Source organism: Octodon degus, unplaced genomic scaffold (assembly GCF_000260255.1).
Source record: "Octodon degus isolate 3935 unplaced genomic scaffold, OctDeg1.0 scaffold00027, whole genome shotgun sequence".
NCBI classification, from domain to species: domain Eukaryota; kingdom Metazoa; phylum Chordata; class Mammalia; order Rodentia; family Octodontidae; genus Octodon; species Octodon degus.
The window spans coordinates 5581093-5598052 of record NW_004524603.1 but is presented as its reverse complement, the minus strand read 5'-3'; the positions used below and the strand labels follow the sequence as shown (position 1 = coordinate 5598052).

Here is a 16960-nt window from a genome sequence, read left to right as displayed (position 1 = left end):
GCGGGCGGGCCGCCCCAGCAGTTCGCGCTCTCCAACTCCGCGGCCATCCGCGCCGAGATCCAGCGCTTCGAGTCTGTGCATCCCAACATCTACGCCATCTACGACCTGATCGAGCGCATCGAGGATTTGGCGCTGCAGAACCAGATCCGCGAGCACGTCATCTCCATCGAGGGTGAGCGGAGCCTGGGGCCGCGGCTGCTGGGCGCGGTGGTCTCTTCAACGCCCGCCGGGCCTGGCTGTCCCCGGCGGGGGTGTCCTCGCGTGCCCGAGGTCTGGGCCACGCGGTCTGCGGTATGCTGCGGAGCCAGCATCCAGGCTTCGCCATGTCAGGTCTAGGGACACTTTGGGGTCGGGGAGGGGTGAGGTGTTGGTTCAGCACCAGAGGACATGTTTTTGCGGGTCGTGCTCCATTGTGTGAGTGTAGTGTTGCTCCTGGAACCGGTGTTCTGGGAGTCGCAGAGGTTTTGGGGCCCGGGGCCAAGTGTAGTTAGGCACAGCCGAGGAGGCCAGGGACCTAAGGCCTCGAGGGAGGAGAGGTGGGGCCGAAGCTTCCTAGCTGTTACCCCGTGGTGGGGTGGGTGATCGGAGCCTCCGTTAGGGATGGCAGCCTTCCCGGACTCGGTGTCCTCTCGAGACACACCGCCCCACGGTGCGGGGAGCGCGGGCAGGGCCTGGCACGGGGCTAGGGCACCGCAACCGTGTGGGAGGCGTCGGCTGGTCCCCAGGGCCCTGGGCCGGGTCCCCAAGCACTGGGCGTCCGCGCCGCCTCGCTCCTGAGGCATGTGCGGGGCTGCTGCTGACTGACCTCTAGGGAGACTGCGTCTGGCGTCAGGAACCGGAAACCTCAGGCCACCGCTGTACCCAGCTCTCCTTTTGGGCCCTGGACTTGTGGCTGCTGCCAGATACCCCCAAACTCTGGTATGATGGTGGTACTGGTGGGGCGCTGCTGTGCCAACAAGCCCCCAGTGATATGGTGACCTTTCAGCGAGCTGGGGCAGATGAGCCTCACCCTGGGCCATCTGTTGGTGCCTCCGACCCGGTTTGGAGGGGATGCCCACCAGCAGGTGGTGGGATCGGCCTTCGCAATCGTGAGAGAGAGCCAGGGCTGGTACTGATGACATGGGCTTATGGGTGGGGGCCTGGTCAGTGCTTGGCCTTATGGTTAGTGCCCCAGTCCTATCTGCACCTCCTTCAGTGAGGCTCTGGGGGTTCCTGTACCTGAACCTTCTCTGCTTTTAGAGGCTCCCATAGCTGGGGAAAGAGTATTGGATCGTTTGAAGGTGGATTCGAGAGCCCCATTTAGAGCTAAGCCCTATCCTTTGTTGTAGCATCCTCTCACTCTGCTTCCTTCCTCTTTTTCCCAGCCTGCTCCTATCTCTTCTCTCCCCAGGCTGAGTTCATTCTGAACTAATTAGGTGACAGAAAAAACTATTAACATGGATCTGGGTAAATGGCCTGAATCACTGCTGTGGCAGGGACAGAAAAATGGCATTTGTGCAAGCCTACAGCCCCCAAGAGAGGAGATGACCAGTTTTTCCTCCTAGATCTGAAGTGACCAGGAGGGGAGAAACACTTTCCCCAGTTGAGGTATCCCTTGGAGGAAATACAAAGTTCTTGATCAACTGTAGGACGGGACCTTTTTTTTAGACAGGATTTTGTCATGTAGTTGAGGCTACCCTTAAGCTCACTATGTAGCCCAGGCTGTCCTCAAACTGGCAGTGATCCTTTTTTTTTTTTTTTTTTTTTTGCGGAACCGGGGATTGAACTCAGGCCCTTGCGCTTGCCAGGAAAGCACTTATTCCACTGAGCCATCTCCCCGGCGGCAGTGATCCTTGATCCTGCTACCTCTGCCTGAGTTCTGGGCTCACAGGCATGCATCGCCATACCTGGCAGGTTGCAAGATGGACTGACAACTTCAAGATGACTTCCCTAGCCCTTTGGGAGGTAGAGAAACTTGGTAAACAGCCAGGCCTGTGGGGAGGGGCCTCTGCTCACAGCAGGGAGAGGCCAGGCTAGTGACCCTACATTCTGCTCTACCTTCTTGAGCAGTGGCCCTACCTGGGGTCAGAGGTGTTTGATTGAACAGCTTCTGTACTGAGAGGGGCATGATTCGGGAATGCACTTAAGAAAAAAAAAAATCTTCATCTTAAATTCAACATGACAGACAGACAATTTCCCTCCTGAAGGCCCACCCCTGTGACCAACTTCCCCATTGTGGCTTGGAAATAACCCCACTGTTCCATCTGCTTGGGCTGGAAGCTTTCTATTACCTCAAAATCCTAGGACCTGATGTCTCATTGTCACCAGACCACTGTCACCAGCTGCTTCCCACCTTGTAGTCTCCTCCCCATCCCCTATGCCCTGCTTTCTGGGGAGATGTTTGGTTCCTTCTTCCTCTTTTTCCTGGCCTCCCTACAAACCCATCTTTGTTACCCCAAACCGGATGGCTTTTTCTCTTGGTTGCCCCAGCTTTTCTGCTGTAGGCAGATTTTTAAAAAAAGAGGAAAAAACCAAAAAAAAAACCAAAAAAACCCCAGACTCCTCCAATTTCGGCCCTGTGTGCTTCCTGCCTTAGAACTCTCTCCATCTGCTGCACCACATTGCCTCTGGCCTGTGAGGCAGGAGAGACAGCAGCTCCTCAGGGTGTGGCTGTGGTTCCCCTCCTGGACTGAGCTTCCTGCCACCGCCACCAGAAGCTCTGGGTCTTTATGTTAAACCAGCCAGGGACCTTGTCCTTCCTTGTGGGGTAAGGCTCCTTTCAGAAAGCAATGACATGTCAGAGTGTGCCAGAGACCTCATCTTGGTCCCATTAATGCGTTGTGGAGGGCTTATTTGTTCCAGGCTCAGCTGACCAGTAGGACAGCTGGCCCTGAGTGCATACCTCAGCTCCCATCCTGTCTTTCTGCTTTTCTCAGGTCCCCCAGTCCCCTCCCAAGGCAGGAGGAAGTGGAGGACCCTGTGGCTTTCCTCTGTTTCCACACAGGACTTGGGATGAACGCACCGTTTTGCTTCATTCCAAAAGGAAACTCTGGGCTCAGGAGTCAGTGCAGGGCGTTGACCTGAGAGCTGTTCCATGACCTGGTGCAGGGGGACAGTGACACAGGGCCAGAGAAAGGAGGGATCAAAGCAGAGGCAGCCAGTGCCTCTCTTCCACTGGGTACTCTCACCCTGAGGAAGAGAAAGGAATTCCCTCAGCTTGTGTAGGTCTCCAGGATGTGTCCTAGAGAGAGGCCTGCAGTCCAGACTGGGGACCCTGGAAAGAGCCAGCCAGGTGTCATTTGGAAGGAGCACCCCCAAGGTCCCTGAAGGTGTGCACCTGGGGAGCTCTGCCCAGGGCATCGCAGGCCAAAAGGGCCTGCAGCATGGACTTGCATTTCCGGTCTAGGCTCTGGGCCTGGAAGTGGATTGTGACTGTGTGTGTGCCTCATGGCCACCATTGTTTCTGGGACTGTGTCAGCGGATGACTCGTGCAGCTTCCCCCTAGAGTGAGTGTGTGTGTGTGGTGTGTGTGTGTGTATGCGTGTTTAAGTGAGTGAAGTTCCTTTGTGCATTCCAGCCAGCCCACCTCCATGCTCAGGCCTGACGGGATGGAGGCTTTTTAGTCTGGAAAGGGCCATGACCTGGGGGCAAGTGTATAGGGGGAGCCCAAGGGGAATAGTAAGGGGTCCCAGACTCAGTGTTCCCACCCCTCCTGGCCAGCCCCCCTGGACTACCTGGGGTGTTGTGCTCTACTCTGCATTTTTTAAATGTTCTCTGACTTGTTCTCCATAACATCCCTGTGATGGAGAAGGGTTAAGATTGATAGATCAGTTTTTTAAATTGTTATTTTGGTTTTTTGGGGCAAAGTCTTACTGTCTCGTACTGGCTTGCCTGGAACGCTCAGCCATCCTCCCGCCTCAGCCTCCTGAGTCCTGGGAGTACAGGCTTGTGCCAGCACACCAGCTTGATGGGCGTGTTTAGAGGCAGAGCCCATCTTCTGAGCCAGCTTGTCTAGCTTACCACAGAGGTTTCCCTGTAGGACCTGCTGCACTGTGCTCTGTCAGGCCTGACCACTCCCAAGGGCTTCTGTTGAGGCCTGGGGGGGCGGGCAGGCCCTACACCTGTCCCTCTGGTGACCCCTCTGCAGTCAGCTGCTGTTTAGGGCCAGTGCTGGGTGGGGGCGTGGCTGCTCATGTAGGTCTCAGCAGGCAAGGCTCCAGCAGTTCTGAGAGGAGAGCTATGTGGGTGCTGGGAGGCAAGGGAAGCTGCCATCGTTCCAGATCCATTTATTTAGCTCCTACTGTGTGGCCCAGTTGCATCTGGTACCACAGAGAGCTGGAGAACAAAGGGCCAGGAGGGGGGTGGCGCCGGAGGAGGGGCTGGGTTGGGCTCAGCCAGCAGGAGGGGCCCGGGGCCCTGGGAGGGTGGCAGTAAAGCTTGATTTTTCAGGGCAAAGCTCAGGCCTGGAAGAGCTTAGCAAGTTTCCTGCCCTGGAGGCTGGAGGTGGAGATGGGCTGGTTGCCCCAGCTTATCTCAGGTCACATATCCTGGGGGTCATCGCGGTCGTTGAGGTCTCTTTCATTCCAATCACCCTACATCACTGGCTGATGAGACAGTCCTTGTCCCCAAGCACCAAGACTACAAGCCCAGAGGGGGGATGTGAGGACGTTGTGGTCCTCGAAGCGTATCAAGTGGGACTGCTCAGAGAAGACCAGGGTCGTGGGCTGACCCTAGGGGAGGAGTTTTTAAGGCCTTTGCCTGTATTCTTTCTTTTTTCTCTTCTTTCTTTTTTTCTTTTCTTTTTGCAGTACCAGGGATGGAACCCGGGACCTTGTGCTCATGCCACTGAGCTGTCTCCCCAGCCCTCCTGTATTCATTTTCACTTTTTGTTTTTAATTTTTATTTTTTGCGGAACCAGGGATTGACCTCAGACCCCTGTGCTTGCCAGGGAAGCCCTTATTCACTCAGCCATCTCCCAGGCCCCTTCACTCATTTTTTATTCTACAAGAAATCACAGGACTACTGCTTCCTCTGTTAGGCTGTGAGGGTTCCAGGAGAGTTTGGGCAGGATGGGGGCAGGCTGCACCCGACAGCTCAGCGAGTACACCCCACATTTGTACTTGAGATCCCCCACTAGCTGCCAGTGCACATCTGGAGCAGGTGTGGCAGGAGCTCTGCTTTTCTTGGAAAGCAGGCATCACTTGGGACCACTGAGGCTTGGGGGAGACCCTCCCCACCACGTACTGTTTGACGCTGACCCACTTTGCTGTGTTCCCTTTGTGCTATGCGTGCAGTTCAGAGTTAGCTTCCTCCACCTTGTTCTCCTCCTGCTGCCGGCTGTCCTCCAATGCCAGGCGCAGGGCAAGGGCCAGCTTACTCAGCCCCGGTGGAGGTGGAGAAGGAGGGGACAGGGCGTCGGGCCGGGGCAAGGTTCACTAGTGCTTCTATCTGCCAGCAGGAAGGAGTGGCCGTCCCAGCGCTGCTGCTCCCCACCTAGTGTCGCAGAAGAGGTTCGGTTTTAGGTGTGCAAGTACCCTCTTCATCTTGTACCTGACATGACCCAGGCCCCAGGACCTTGCTGAGGCCACACAGTGAGCCGGAGAGCCAGGGATTTTGCCTGGTGTCCCGACACCAGCTCAGTCACCGCTCCCTGGAACTGATGGACTAGAGATGGTTTGGCCAGGTGGGTACAGGGTCAGCCTCGCATAGGTGGCTTCAAATGAGGAAGGCTTTTGGGACTCAAGCCACCCTCCACAGTAGCTAATGGGAAGCTAGGACATAACCGTGGGTGAGTCAGGGCTCCTTTTCCATGCTGTGCTGTTCTTCCAAGGTGTCTTAAAACCCTTCTAGGACTGGCGCTTGGAGCTGTCACTCCTGACCCTATAAAAATAGAGCCCCAGTGTAGACGCCGGCCCCAGGAGTACTGTAAAGTGTATTTCCGAAGCATTTCATTTAAATCTATGTTCCGGTGCCAAAAATCAGCAACCATTTGTTTGTTGTAAGCAAGTGGGGTGAGAAGGAAGTGGATGAAACGGGTCTTCTGGGCTGAGGGATCTGCTGGACTTCCTTCCTCCTCGGATTTCTTTCCCCAGATGCTCTGTTCAGTTTCATAGTCCTGCTGTTCCACAGCAGGGGTGGGATGTTTGGTTCTTCTTTGTATTTATTTATTTATTTTTTTGGTGGTACTGGGGATTGAACTCAGGACCTTGCACTTGCCAGGCAAGCACTTGATTCTACTGAACTATCTCCCCAGCCCATTTGCTTTGTTTTTGAGAACAGGGCCTCACTGTGTAGTTGAGAGGATGGCCTTGACCTTAGCAGCGTAGCCCAAGATGGCCTCACTTGTACAACCCTCCTGCCTCAGCCTCCGCAGGCTTAGCTTACAGGTGTGTACCACCAGGCCTGGCCTTGTTGGAATATTTGGAAGTGATTTAGGCTTGGCACTCTGAGGGGTCCTCAGCCCGCCTTCTCTTGGAACCCTTGGGGACTTCATCACTGCAGGAGAGCTTGTGAAGAGGGGCCACATTGTGTGCGCCTCAGGCTTCCTGCCTGGTTATGCCCAGGACCAACCAGAACAGTGCCTGGCACCCTGGCAGTGCACGTTGCTTGCAGCTCGCTGTTTCCAGAGGCCACATCTCCGTCTAGTAGGGACACGATGTTTATTACCTGCCTCCTCGTGCATTTGCCTGATCATTTTCTTGGATGTATTCCCAGAAGAAAATGGTAACGCTGAACTTGACACGCCTTTAGGACTTTTGCCACCATCCGGAGTCCCAGGGGTAGATATAGCCTGTTCCCTGCCCTGCTTTCCTGGTCAGGAACAAGAAAGCAAGCAGACAGGCATTGTGCGCAGCTGCAATCCAGGGACTCAGGAGGCTGAGGCAGGAGGATGCTGTGAGTTGGAGGCTAGCCGGAGGGGCATAGTGAGACCGTCTCAACCAGAAAAAGAAAAAAAGGATTAAGTGGCTTTCCTTGTTTTACCTTGCGCTATGTTGACTACTATTTGTTTAATTAGCCAGGTATTTGATTACTGCTGAGAATCATTATTAAAGATGTTTTCTTGGGGCTGGGGCCATCGGTCACTAGGGGGTAGAGCACTTCCCTAGCCTATGTGGGGCCCTGACAGCCCCACCACCAAAAACAAGCAAACAACTGGTCCATTAAACCCGCACCTTTTCCTCTTTGTCACTTTTTTTGGAGGCAGGTTCTTTCAGTGTAGTTCAGGCTGCCCTTGGACTTCCTGCAGTCCTGCCTCAGCCTCCAATGCTGGGATTACACCCAGGTGCACTTCTGGGTTTCTTTTTTTTTCTTTGATTGAGTTTAAAACAATTTTAGCCTACTAATACCAGGTTTTCTAAGCCAGGTATCTTTCCATTTGCTAGGCCGCAGGCTCTGTCGTGGTTTCTCTCGGCCCTCTGGCCCCAGTCAGCGAGCCAGCAGAGCTGTCCTCAGGTGGCTTCGGGTGGCGGGGTCCCAGATGGCAGTCCTTCGGTGCCTCTGGCTGTCAGCTCTGTGTCCTCTCTCATGTCTTCCCAGCAGCCGCTCTGAACCACCCTGCTGGTGTGCTCCCCTGTAGGACTATCTCCTTTGCCTCTTTCATTTGCTGTTTTGGTAGCTTATAAACCCAAACCCAGGCTTTGAGGGTAGGATGAGAGCTTGGCGCGGGCATAGGGAGCCGGGGAGCCCCAGACCTGCTGGGCGATGCCTGGGAGCCCCGTGCGCGCTCCGCCCAGGCATGTCCAGGGACCTGAACCTGGCTGCCGTGCCTGGAGGGTTTTGCTGTTTATTTGCTTTTGAGACTTCGGCGGCATCTCCCGTGACCTCACTATGTGGCCTCCGCTTCTCTAGTGCTGGGGCCACAGGCTGGTGCTCTGCACCTGACAGGCTTTTAGCTATACAGACCCTACAGGAAAGTCCCACTGCCTTGATTTGGGAAGAGTTGTGAAGATTTGGTGGCATCCCATTTTGCCAAAGCCTCCTTGCCGGTTGTTGTCATCCACAGGATAGGATTAAGAATCTTGCCCTGAGCCAGGTTTGGTGTTGCACACCAGTAATCCGGCACGCAGGAGGCTGAAGCAGGAGTGTAGGTTTGAGCCCAGGGTGGACAGTACAGCAATTTATTTAGCAAGATCTTGTCTCAAAAAAAAAAAAAAACAAAACCAAAAACCCAACATGGGCTGGGAATGTAGCTAGCTCAGCTGGTACTGCAAAAACAAAACAACAACAAAACCCCTGCTATTCTGGACGCAGGTTAGAAGCCCACACCTTGTGCTCTAGAGCAGCCTGCGTGACCTCGGGTGAACCCGGCTGAGTCCTTCAGATCTCTGTCTCTTGGCTTTGTTCTTGGTAAAATGAGGATAATTGGCACCTGGTACTCAGCGTAGGTGTGAGACTCAGATAAGCAAGTGTACTGGGGCTGGGGGGACCTCAGGGGCGGGCGGGGACCTTCTGGCTGTGTCTGAGCCCCGGTGTGTGAGGGCTGAGTGTGGGGACATTGGAGTCACCTAGCCAGACTCGGGCTTTGTCGAGTTGGTACTGAGGTGCCAGTGATGAGTGCAGGCCCCGGGGACCTCGGGTGGCCTAGATGTCATCTATGTTCTCTAACTTAGCACTGTCTAGTTAACTTGGTGGGATTACCTGTATGAATTCAGATTTTCCAGTAGCCATGTTGGGAAGGCGTTACTGGGGGAAGAAAAGTGAGCCATGCTCGTGGATGGATTCCCATGAGTTTGAGGCCATCCTGGGCCATGTAGTGGGACCCTGTCTCCAAAAAATAAAGTATAATTCATCTTAGCATTGTATTCAACCCAGTAGATCCCAAATGCTCTTATTTTATTATTTGTATATTTAGGTCTCCCTGTGCAGTTCAGGCCCAGGCTAATTTTTTTTTTTTTTCAGATCCGGGGATTGAACTCGGGCCCTTGCGCTTGCCAGGCAAAAGCTTATTCTACTGAGCCGTCTCCCCGGCCCCTCCGGCTGATCTTGAACTCACAATGATCCTCCTGCTTCAGCCTCCTGAGGCTGGGATTACAGGTGTGAGGCACCACGGGCCCCAGCCAGGTGTTCTCACTTTAACATGTAATTTCTATAAAAATGATGACTAAGATAGGTTTTATGTCCTTTTTTCTTTCACACAGAGTCTCCAGACTCCATTGCGTTGGGGCTGGGAATGTAGCTTAGCAGCCTATGTAGTGCCTGCCGGGCACGTGTGAGGCCCTGAGTTTGATTTCCGGTTCCAGGAAAAAAAGAAAAAAGAAAAATACAAATGCCGCTGTGTCTACGTCTGAGACTCTTCCTTAGATGGCAATAAAATAATTTCTGGAGGTTGTAAACAATCATATAAGTATATCTGCCCTCAACTGTGGTGCTGAGGATGGAAGCCCAGGGCTTCCAGTAAGGCAGGCAGGCAGGTGCTGTACCACTGGGCTTTGCTAGAGCCAGGTCTCCAGCCCCTCCCTCTTCCCTTCCTCTTCCCCTCCCTCTCTGCCTCCCTCCCTCTCTCCTTTTTTTTTTTTTTCTTTCTCTCCTCTTTTGTCTTTATTTTTGAGATGGTCTTGCTAAATTGCACAGGCTGGCCTTGAACTTTGGAACTTCCTGTCTAGCAGCCTCCTGAGTAACTGGGATTAGGGGCATGTGTCTCTGTGCCTGGCTAGTACGTGCTTTTTGATTTATCCTTTCAATGGCTTGAATTGGAAATTTATAGCTGGGTGTGGCAGTGCATGTTTGTGATACCCACACTGGGAGGTCGAGGCAGGAGGATTGCCACAAGTTGGTGGCCAGTTTGGGTACATAATGAGTTGAAGGCCAGGCTGAACTAAATAGCAAGACTGTCTCACCAGTAACAAAACAAAACAAAACAAAACAAAAAGGAAAACCCCCAAAACACAGAAAAAAAAATGTATAAATAATATGCCACTTTCATTGTCATTCAGCAAAGACAGCGTACAGCCTAGAATCTGTAGATGTTCAGGCTTTCTGTGCTTGCGGTGTGGGAACCATGATTCTCGGGGTTCTTCTCCTGCAGAGGATGTGGGGAGCCAGTTGGCCCCTTGCAGGAGACTAAAGGATGCAGGGTTGGGGGATGGTGGAGTGGGTTCCCTCCATTGGCCTCGTGGTCCCCTGTTACGGCTTTCCCAGGAAGGGGTAGCCCAGAGGCCCAGCCATGCAGCCTTCGCCCCATCCCCGCCTCTTTGGTGCAGACTACTTCTGCTGGGAGTTCTGCTTGTGCCTTGTCTGTAATGTGTACTGTGTGACATGTGTTAGGGAGAGGTCTGCAAATCCTACCCACTCTGGGGACACGTGGCACACAAGGAGGGCCCTGCAGCCCACTGCATCTCAGCCCGCTTCCTGGCCAGGAAAGAAGGACCCCCATCCTCAGAGATGGGGTGATCAGGCCATGCCTCATCTAAACACCCTGGTTTTTGAGGTCTCACTCGAGCAGGCTGGCCTCAGACTCATGGGAATCCTCCTGCCTCAGCCTCCCAGGTGCTGGTGTTAACAGGTATGCACCACTACACCTGGCTCACATTCACTTGTTAATATCAGAAGGAGCCAGAAGAAAATTTACAGAGGGCTGGACTGGGTGGCCCTCTGCCCTTAGTGCATCCTTGAGACACCTCAGATGGGACATCCCAAGGTTCCAAGTGGCCCATCTTGCAGATGTGTGCACTGGTTGTCCTGTTCAGCCCTTATTCTCCCCCAGCCTCACTGCCGTTTTGGGGAGATGCCCCTCTGCACCTGTGGCAGTAGGTTTCTGTGTCACTTCTGGCCAGTTGTGGACCTTGGTGACTCAGGAGGTGCTGGTGAGAGAAGTGCTGTTCCTGGGTCTGTTCCTGGCCACCCTTTCCTGAGTGGGCCCTGAGCCAGGCAGCGGCCCACTGGACACATGTCACTGTCCTCTTCCCCTGTGGTGGGAGTGAACTCGCAGTGGCTGAGTCAGGAAGCTGGGTGACGCCTGGCTCTTCTGTGACTGCTGTGTCCTCCATCCGAAGGCCACCTCCCATTTCCAGGCCCGATCCCAGATTCCGTGACTACTCTGCCAGGGCCCTATCCCACCCAGGCCACTTGTGGCCCTTTTGGACAGCCCTGCTCGGTCTCTCAGGTGTTGCAGAACAGCAGGTGCCCTCTGTGGCCAGCCCATGTCCCCTGCCCCTATCTGCATGTCTGGCTGCGTCTCTGCTGGATCCCAAGCCCAATGCTTGTGCCAGCTGCCCAGGCCACCCCCCCAGGTGCTGACCCTGGATTGGTGGGGCCCTGAACCACCAAAGCCTTCTGCTCCTGTGCCAGGTCAGAGGCTGGGCTTGTGACCATGGCCCATGCCAATATTTCCAGCACTCAAGAGGCTGAAGCAGGAGGATTGCTGGGAGTTAAGGGCCAGCGTGGGCTAGGTAGAGTTCAAAGCCAGCCAGGATTACCTAGTGAGACCATCTCAAAAAAAAAAAAAAAAAAAAAAAAAAACCAAGCAATAACCTGGCTTAGACCCCGGAGGAGACCCAGGGTGGGCTGAGTTCAAGGGCACAGTGGGCAGGCAGGAGACTGGGAGGAACCATTTCCTCTGTAGCAGAGACTCCTGTGTCCTGTGTCTCACAGACAGTAAGAGATCAGAACCTGGGATAGTGCCACAGCCTTTGCTTCCAAGGTGCCCCCAAAAGGATCAGCAGAGGGACCGGGGAGATGGCTCAGTAGAATAAGCCGTCTTGTTTCCCTGGCAAGCTTAAGGGCCTGAGTTCAGTCCCTGGTTCTGCCAAAAAAAAAAAAAAAAAAAAGGATCAGCAGTAGAATTTGTGTCCTCCACAAGTGGCAGTAGAGGTGACAGTGTGCCTGGCACCCACAGGCCACGTGGGCACAACTCGAGCAACGGCCCTTTCCCCGAGCAGGAGGCTGGAGGCGGAGGTAGGGGTGCAGTGAGCTGCCACCAGGAAGAGTCATGCAGGCTCGTCCTGGAGACCCCGAAGGCTGGCTGACAGTAGCAGTTTCTTGCTGGCCGGGCGCAGGGGCGGCTGTTGCCTTCACAGGCACTACAAGACACTGCCTTCCGAATCTAGTGATCTTATTATGAAAATTGCTGGCGTCATGTGTTTTTAAACTATGCCGAGGTGCCGCCCCACACTAGCACTTTGTTTGTGCTGCGGGTGTCATGAGATTGACAGCTCTTGCCTTGGTGACGGAGTCTCAGGGCTCTGAGCTGGAGTGGCAGGACCCACTGTGCTGTCACAGAAGCAGCAGCAAGAAAAGGGGGACTTTTTGGGGGGGACTGAGGATTTAACCTAGGACCGCCTTGGTGAGCCAGTAAAATGCTTGGATCTCCAGTTCGCCTGCCTGAGGCTCTCAGTGCTGGGATTCCCGGTGAGTATCATTACCTGCCCGGCCTTCGGAGCATGAGGGTCCTTTCCCTCAGTACCAGCAGGATCTCCTCCGGACAGGCAGGTCCTGTCTGTCACCTGTAATCCGTCACACTTCTCTGATGCTGTTTTGTAGCCCCCGAAGTGGTGCCCAGCACTGTCTTTTTTGGTGGGGTACTTATAATCAAATTCAGGACCTCACACTTGCCTAGCCTTTTTTTAAATTTTTTTTTTTTTTTTTTTTTTTGCCTTTTTGGGTCTCACTGTGCAGTTCAGGCTGGCCTTGAACTCATTTGTAGCCCAGCCTGGTCTTAAACTTGTGGCGAGCTTCCTGCCTCCGTTTCCCTAGTGCTGTGATTACAGGATATGCCACCATGCCTGGCTAGAACTCTTGTGTAGAATCCCGTTTTTGCAAATGAGGTCGGTCACAGGATGATGGGTCAGGAGCCCTCATGACACTTTTTCACGCAGGTTTTTCTCACGTATCCAGAGCAGTGGTCTATGTGAGGGCCGCATTCAGGTGGCCTGTGAATTCTGCTACCTGACGTGGCACCTCTCTGTCCCTGTCCTGTGCTGCCTGTGAACCTACCCTGCGGTCTCGAGGCTTGGCAGCTGAATGTCCCAAAGGCTCTAGGACGCTGACAGGACTGTCAAAGGGACTGGGTCCCCCTACCGGGTGGGCTCCTTTCCTCTCTGATGTTAGTGAGCAAGTAGCCTTGGGGATGACACTCCCACAACTGGTAATGACCCCCTCCCCCCAGTGGCTTTCCCAGGCCTCCAGGATCTTTGCCTGTGTCAGTGGTGAAGTTGCCATTGTCAAAGGTGGCATGTGGTCTCGGCGCTCTGTCACTACCGTTTTTGTTGAAACTGCCGCTTCCGCCTGTTTTTCAGTCACTCCTGTCTCATGGATTTGCTGCTGCTGTTGTTTAAGTGTTAGAACCATTATGAACTTAGCAGGTTTAATTACATTCCGTGTCTTACAGCTTACGTGAGCCAGATAAACGGTTGACATGCCTGTTAGGCAGAGTGCTCCTGCAGGTTGTCTAGCAGATGGTAAAAACCCGAGAGAAGACCATTGAAGACGCGGACCAGGGTATCCAGACAGAGGCAGGTTCCAGATGTGTCCAGAGGGCGGCGGGAGAGTCCCATCCATGCCTGGCTGTGGCAGGTGCCTTATCTGTGCTGTTGTGGGTGACTGGGAATGAACCAAGGTCACCCAGTAGCTCCAACAGGTTGCATGCTTTTGATTTTTTCTTTTTATTTATTTTATTTGGTACAGGGTCTCACTATGCAGCTCCGACTAATAGTGATCCTCCTGTTTTCAGCCTCCCTAGCACTGGGATTATAGGTGTGTGCTACCACACCCACCTTGGTGGCCAGCTCTGTGTGCCCAGGAGTGGGCTGGGGTGGCATGTGGAGCTGGGGATCGAACCCCGGTCTCTGCGCTTGCCTAAGCAGGTGCTTAGTCCACCAAGCTATCTCACTGGCCCAATAAAATTTTAATAAAATTGATTAAGTAGAGATTGCCTTCCCAGAACCCTCTTGTTCTGAGGTGGATTCTGCTTCCATTTCTTGTTTCTTTTTACAAAGGGAGTGAACCAACTACAAGAATTTCAGAAAAGAGTGAAATAAGCATGTTAAAGAGAAATGTATGAGAAGCAGACAAACCCGTAACCCCGGCAGAGGCGGGCAGCCGCCGCACTGCCGTGCCGTGATTGTGGGTGTGATGTGTGTGGCTCCTCATTTGCCTGTCTTGCCTGCCCACTGCCCATGAGGTGCACACTGTCCCCTGCAGTGCTGGGAGCGAACCGAGGCCTCATGAATGCCGGACAAGCACTCCATCTTGCTTGTTTATTGCTTATGTTCGTCCCGGGGATTGAACCCTGAGCCTTGGCACTGTACTGCATCCCCAACCCTGTTTTCTTCATTCCTTTTTTTTGTTGGTGCGTATTTGTAGCATGTGATCATGATCCTCACAGGGAGTTGGGGCATGCGCATCCCGCATCCTACGCCTTCCGTCTTTGACGGCTCCTCACCCATCTCTTCCTCCCTTTCCCATCTGCAAGAGATCTGTCTCCCTGTTTCTTCCTGTCTTTTATTTTGCTTCATATATTTGGGTTTTTCATATTTTCTTGACTTTTTTTTCTGCTCTAAAATGTTTCCCCCATATGATATTTAAGCTGTGTGTCTTGATTTATTTCACTTCACATTATGGTAGAGCGGCGTTGTATGTAGGTACCACTTGCTGTGTGTACTGCTGATGCCCATGTGCTGCTCCAGCGCCGTGAGGTACCCCGCCGTAAGCATGGGTGTGCATGGATCGCCGTAACGCGGTCTTTAACTCTTTTAGGAAGATATAGCTGGGTAAAGTGAAATTTCTTTCTCCTCCTCCCCCTCCTTCCTTCCCCTCCCCCTTCCCTCCATCCCCCCTCCCCGTTTGCTTGTTTGCTTGTGAGCCAGGGTCTCACTTTGTGGCTCAGGCTGGCTTTTCTCACTGTGGAGCCCAGGCAAGCCTTGAGCTCCCCATGATCCTCCTGTAAGCCCCGAGAGTGCTCGGAGTGTAGGCTTGGCTCGCTATGCCTGGCTTGGTTTTTTTTTTTTTTACTTTTCTGAGGAACCTCCATACTGATTTCCATAGTACTTGTACTGGTTTACTTTCCCACCAGTGAAGAAAATTTCTTTTTCCCATTGCCAGCATTTTTTAATTTTATTTTAGGGAAGGGTCTACAGGGTGTTCAGGGTCTCACTACTAGATTGGACTCGTAGCGATCCACCTGTTTACAGCCTCCCAAGAGCTGGGATTATAGGGGCGCACCACCTTGCCCAGTCTGCCAGCATTTGTTGATTTGATTTCTTTTGTCTTTTTTTTTTTTTTAATTTGTGTGTGTGTGTGTGTGTGGCCAGCTCAGCCCACCAGGGGGCGGGCTGGCTGGCATGTGGTGCTGGGGGATTGAACCGCGGTCCCTGTGCTTTGCTAAACTTGTTCTAAGTAGGTGCTTTAGACCACTGAGCCATCTCACTAGCCCTCTTTTGTCTTTTTGAGGCAAGTCTCACTGTGCACTTCAGGCTGGCCTTGAGTTCACTTTGTAGCTCAGGCTGGTCTCAAACTCCCACCCAGCCTCCTGTCAGGACCTGGTGCTTGCTAGGTGGATGCTGTGCCACTGAGCTATCTCCTCAGCCTTAATTTGACCCCCCTCCCCCAACTGGGGATCGAACTCAGGCCCTTGCGCTTACCAGGCAAGCGCTTATTCTACTGAGCTATCTCCCTGGCCCCTTGATTTGATTTCTTGATGATAGATGTTCTTTCTGGAGTAAGATGGAATCTGTTAATTTGTATTTCTCTAACGGCCAGTGATGCTGAATGTTTTTTCATGGTCTGGCTGGCCTCAAAATAGCCACGATTCTCTTGCCTCAGCCTCCCAAGTGTTGGGATTACAGGGGTGTGCCACCACTCCCAGTGCAGGCAGGCTTTCACGTCACTTTGTAACTAGGCTGGCTTCAAACTCGTGGTGAGCTTCCTGCCTCAGCTTTGCAAGGGCTGGCATTCTAGGTGCATGCCACCAGACCCAGCCCTCTTCAGTCCATTTTGATTTTTGTTCAACCTGTGATGAGATATGTGGGTTTAGAGTGAATGTTCTGCATGTGGATAGCTGGTTTTCCCATCACCATTTGCTAAAGAGGTTATCTTCCCTATAGTGTGTTTTTGGCCCATTTGTCAGAGATCAGACAGCTAAATGTCCCTGGGTGGTTGCTGCATCCCCTGTTCTGTTGATTTGTGTGTCTGATTTTGTGCCACTATCATGCTGTTTTATTATTGTAGCTCTGTAATATAACTTGAAATCCAGGATTAAGATGCTTCCTGCTTTGCTCTTGTCCAGGATTGCTTTTACCATTTGGTTTGGTTTTGTGACGGGGTTTTGTTATTTTGTTCAGGCTGGCCTTGAGCTCCAAATAATCCTCTTGCCTCAGTTTCCTGAGTACTGGGATTACAGGTGTGTATCACCATACCTAGTGTTTTGCTGTTTTTCTTATTTTTTATTTTGGGATATAGTCTTCCTGAATTACCCAGGCTGGGCTTGAATGTGTGATCTTCCTGCTTTAGCCTCCCAGAATGCTGCGATTCTTGGCATGGGTCACCACCCCTGGCACTATCTTGCTTTTATGAAAAACTAAGTGCTGTCTTCCCACTCGCTGCCTGTCCCAGCCATCTGGCCCAGGACTGCGCCAACACAGCGCGAGTATCCTCCTTCCAGGTCAGCACCGTGGCCACAGTGCTCACCGCTGGGCACAGCCTCAGTTGACAGTTCCACGTGTCCCTGGGAGGGGCCCTGCACCTGGATCAGGTGTTCACACTGTTGGAGGGGAGGGGGGCCTGGGGGGAGCTCAGAGTGGGGTCTTTCCGGAAGGGGAACCCCTCCAAGGAAGACCAAGGCAGCTCCCCCTTGGTGCTCCTACAAAATGGCCCATGCACTTGATTGAATTTTATTTTTATTTTTTAGTGGAACCGGGGATTGAACTCAGGCCCTTGCTGCATTTTATTTTTATAAAAGTACCTTTTGTTAAAAACAAAAACAGGGCTGGTGAGATGGCTCAGTGGTCTAAAGCACCTACTTAGAACAAGCTTAGCAAAGCACAGGGAC

At 52.9% G+C, this 16960-nt stretch overlaps 1 protein-coding gene across 1 annotated transcript in view; it reads left to right on the top strand.

The window, feature by feature from the left end:
• Nucleotides 1–5431: 5431 nt before the first annotated feature.
• The window catches only part of Agap3 (ArfGAP with GTPase domain, ankyrin repeat and PH domain 3), a 43347-nt gene continuing 31818 nt past the window's right edge, over nt 5432–16960 (top strand). The window contains exon 1 of the mRNA XM_023712901.1: nt 5432–5662. Coding sequence (XP_023568669.1) covers nt 5650–5662 — 13 coding nt within the window. The 5' untranslated portion in view covers nt 5432–5649. The remainder of the gene's footprint in view (nt 5663–16960) is intronic.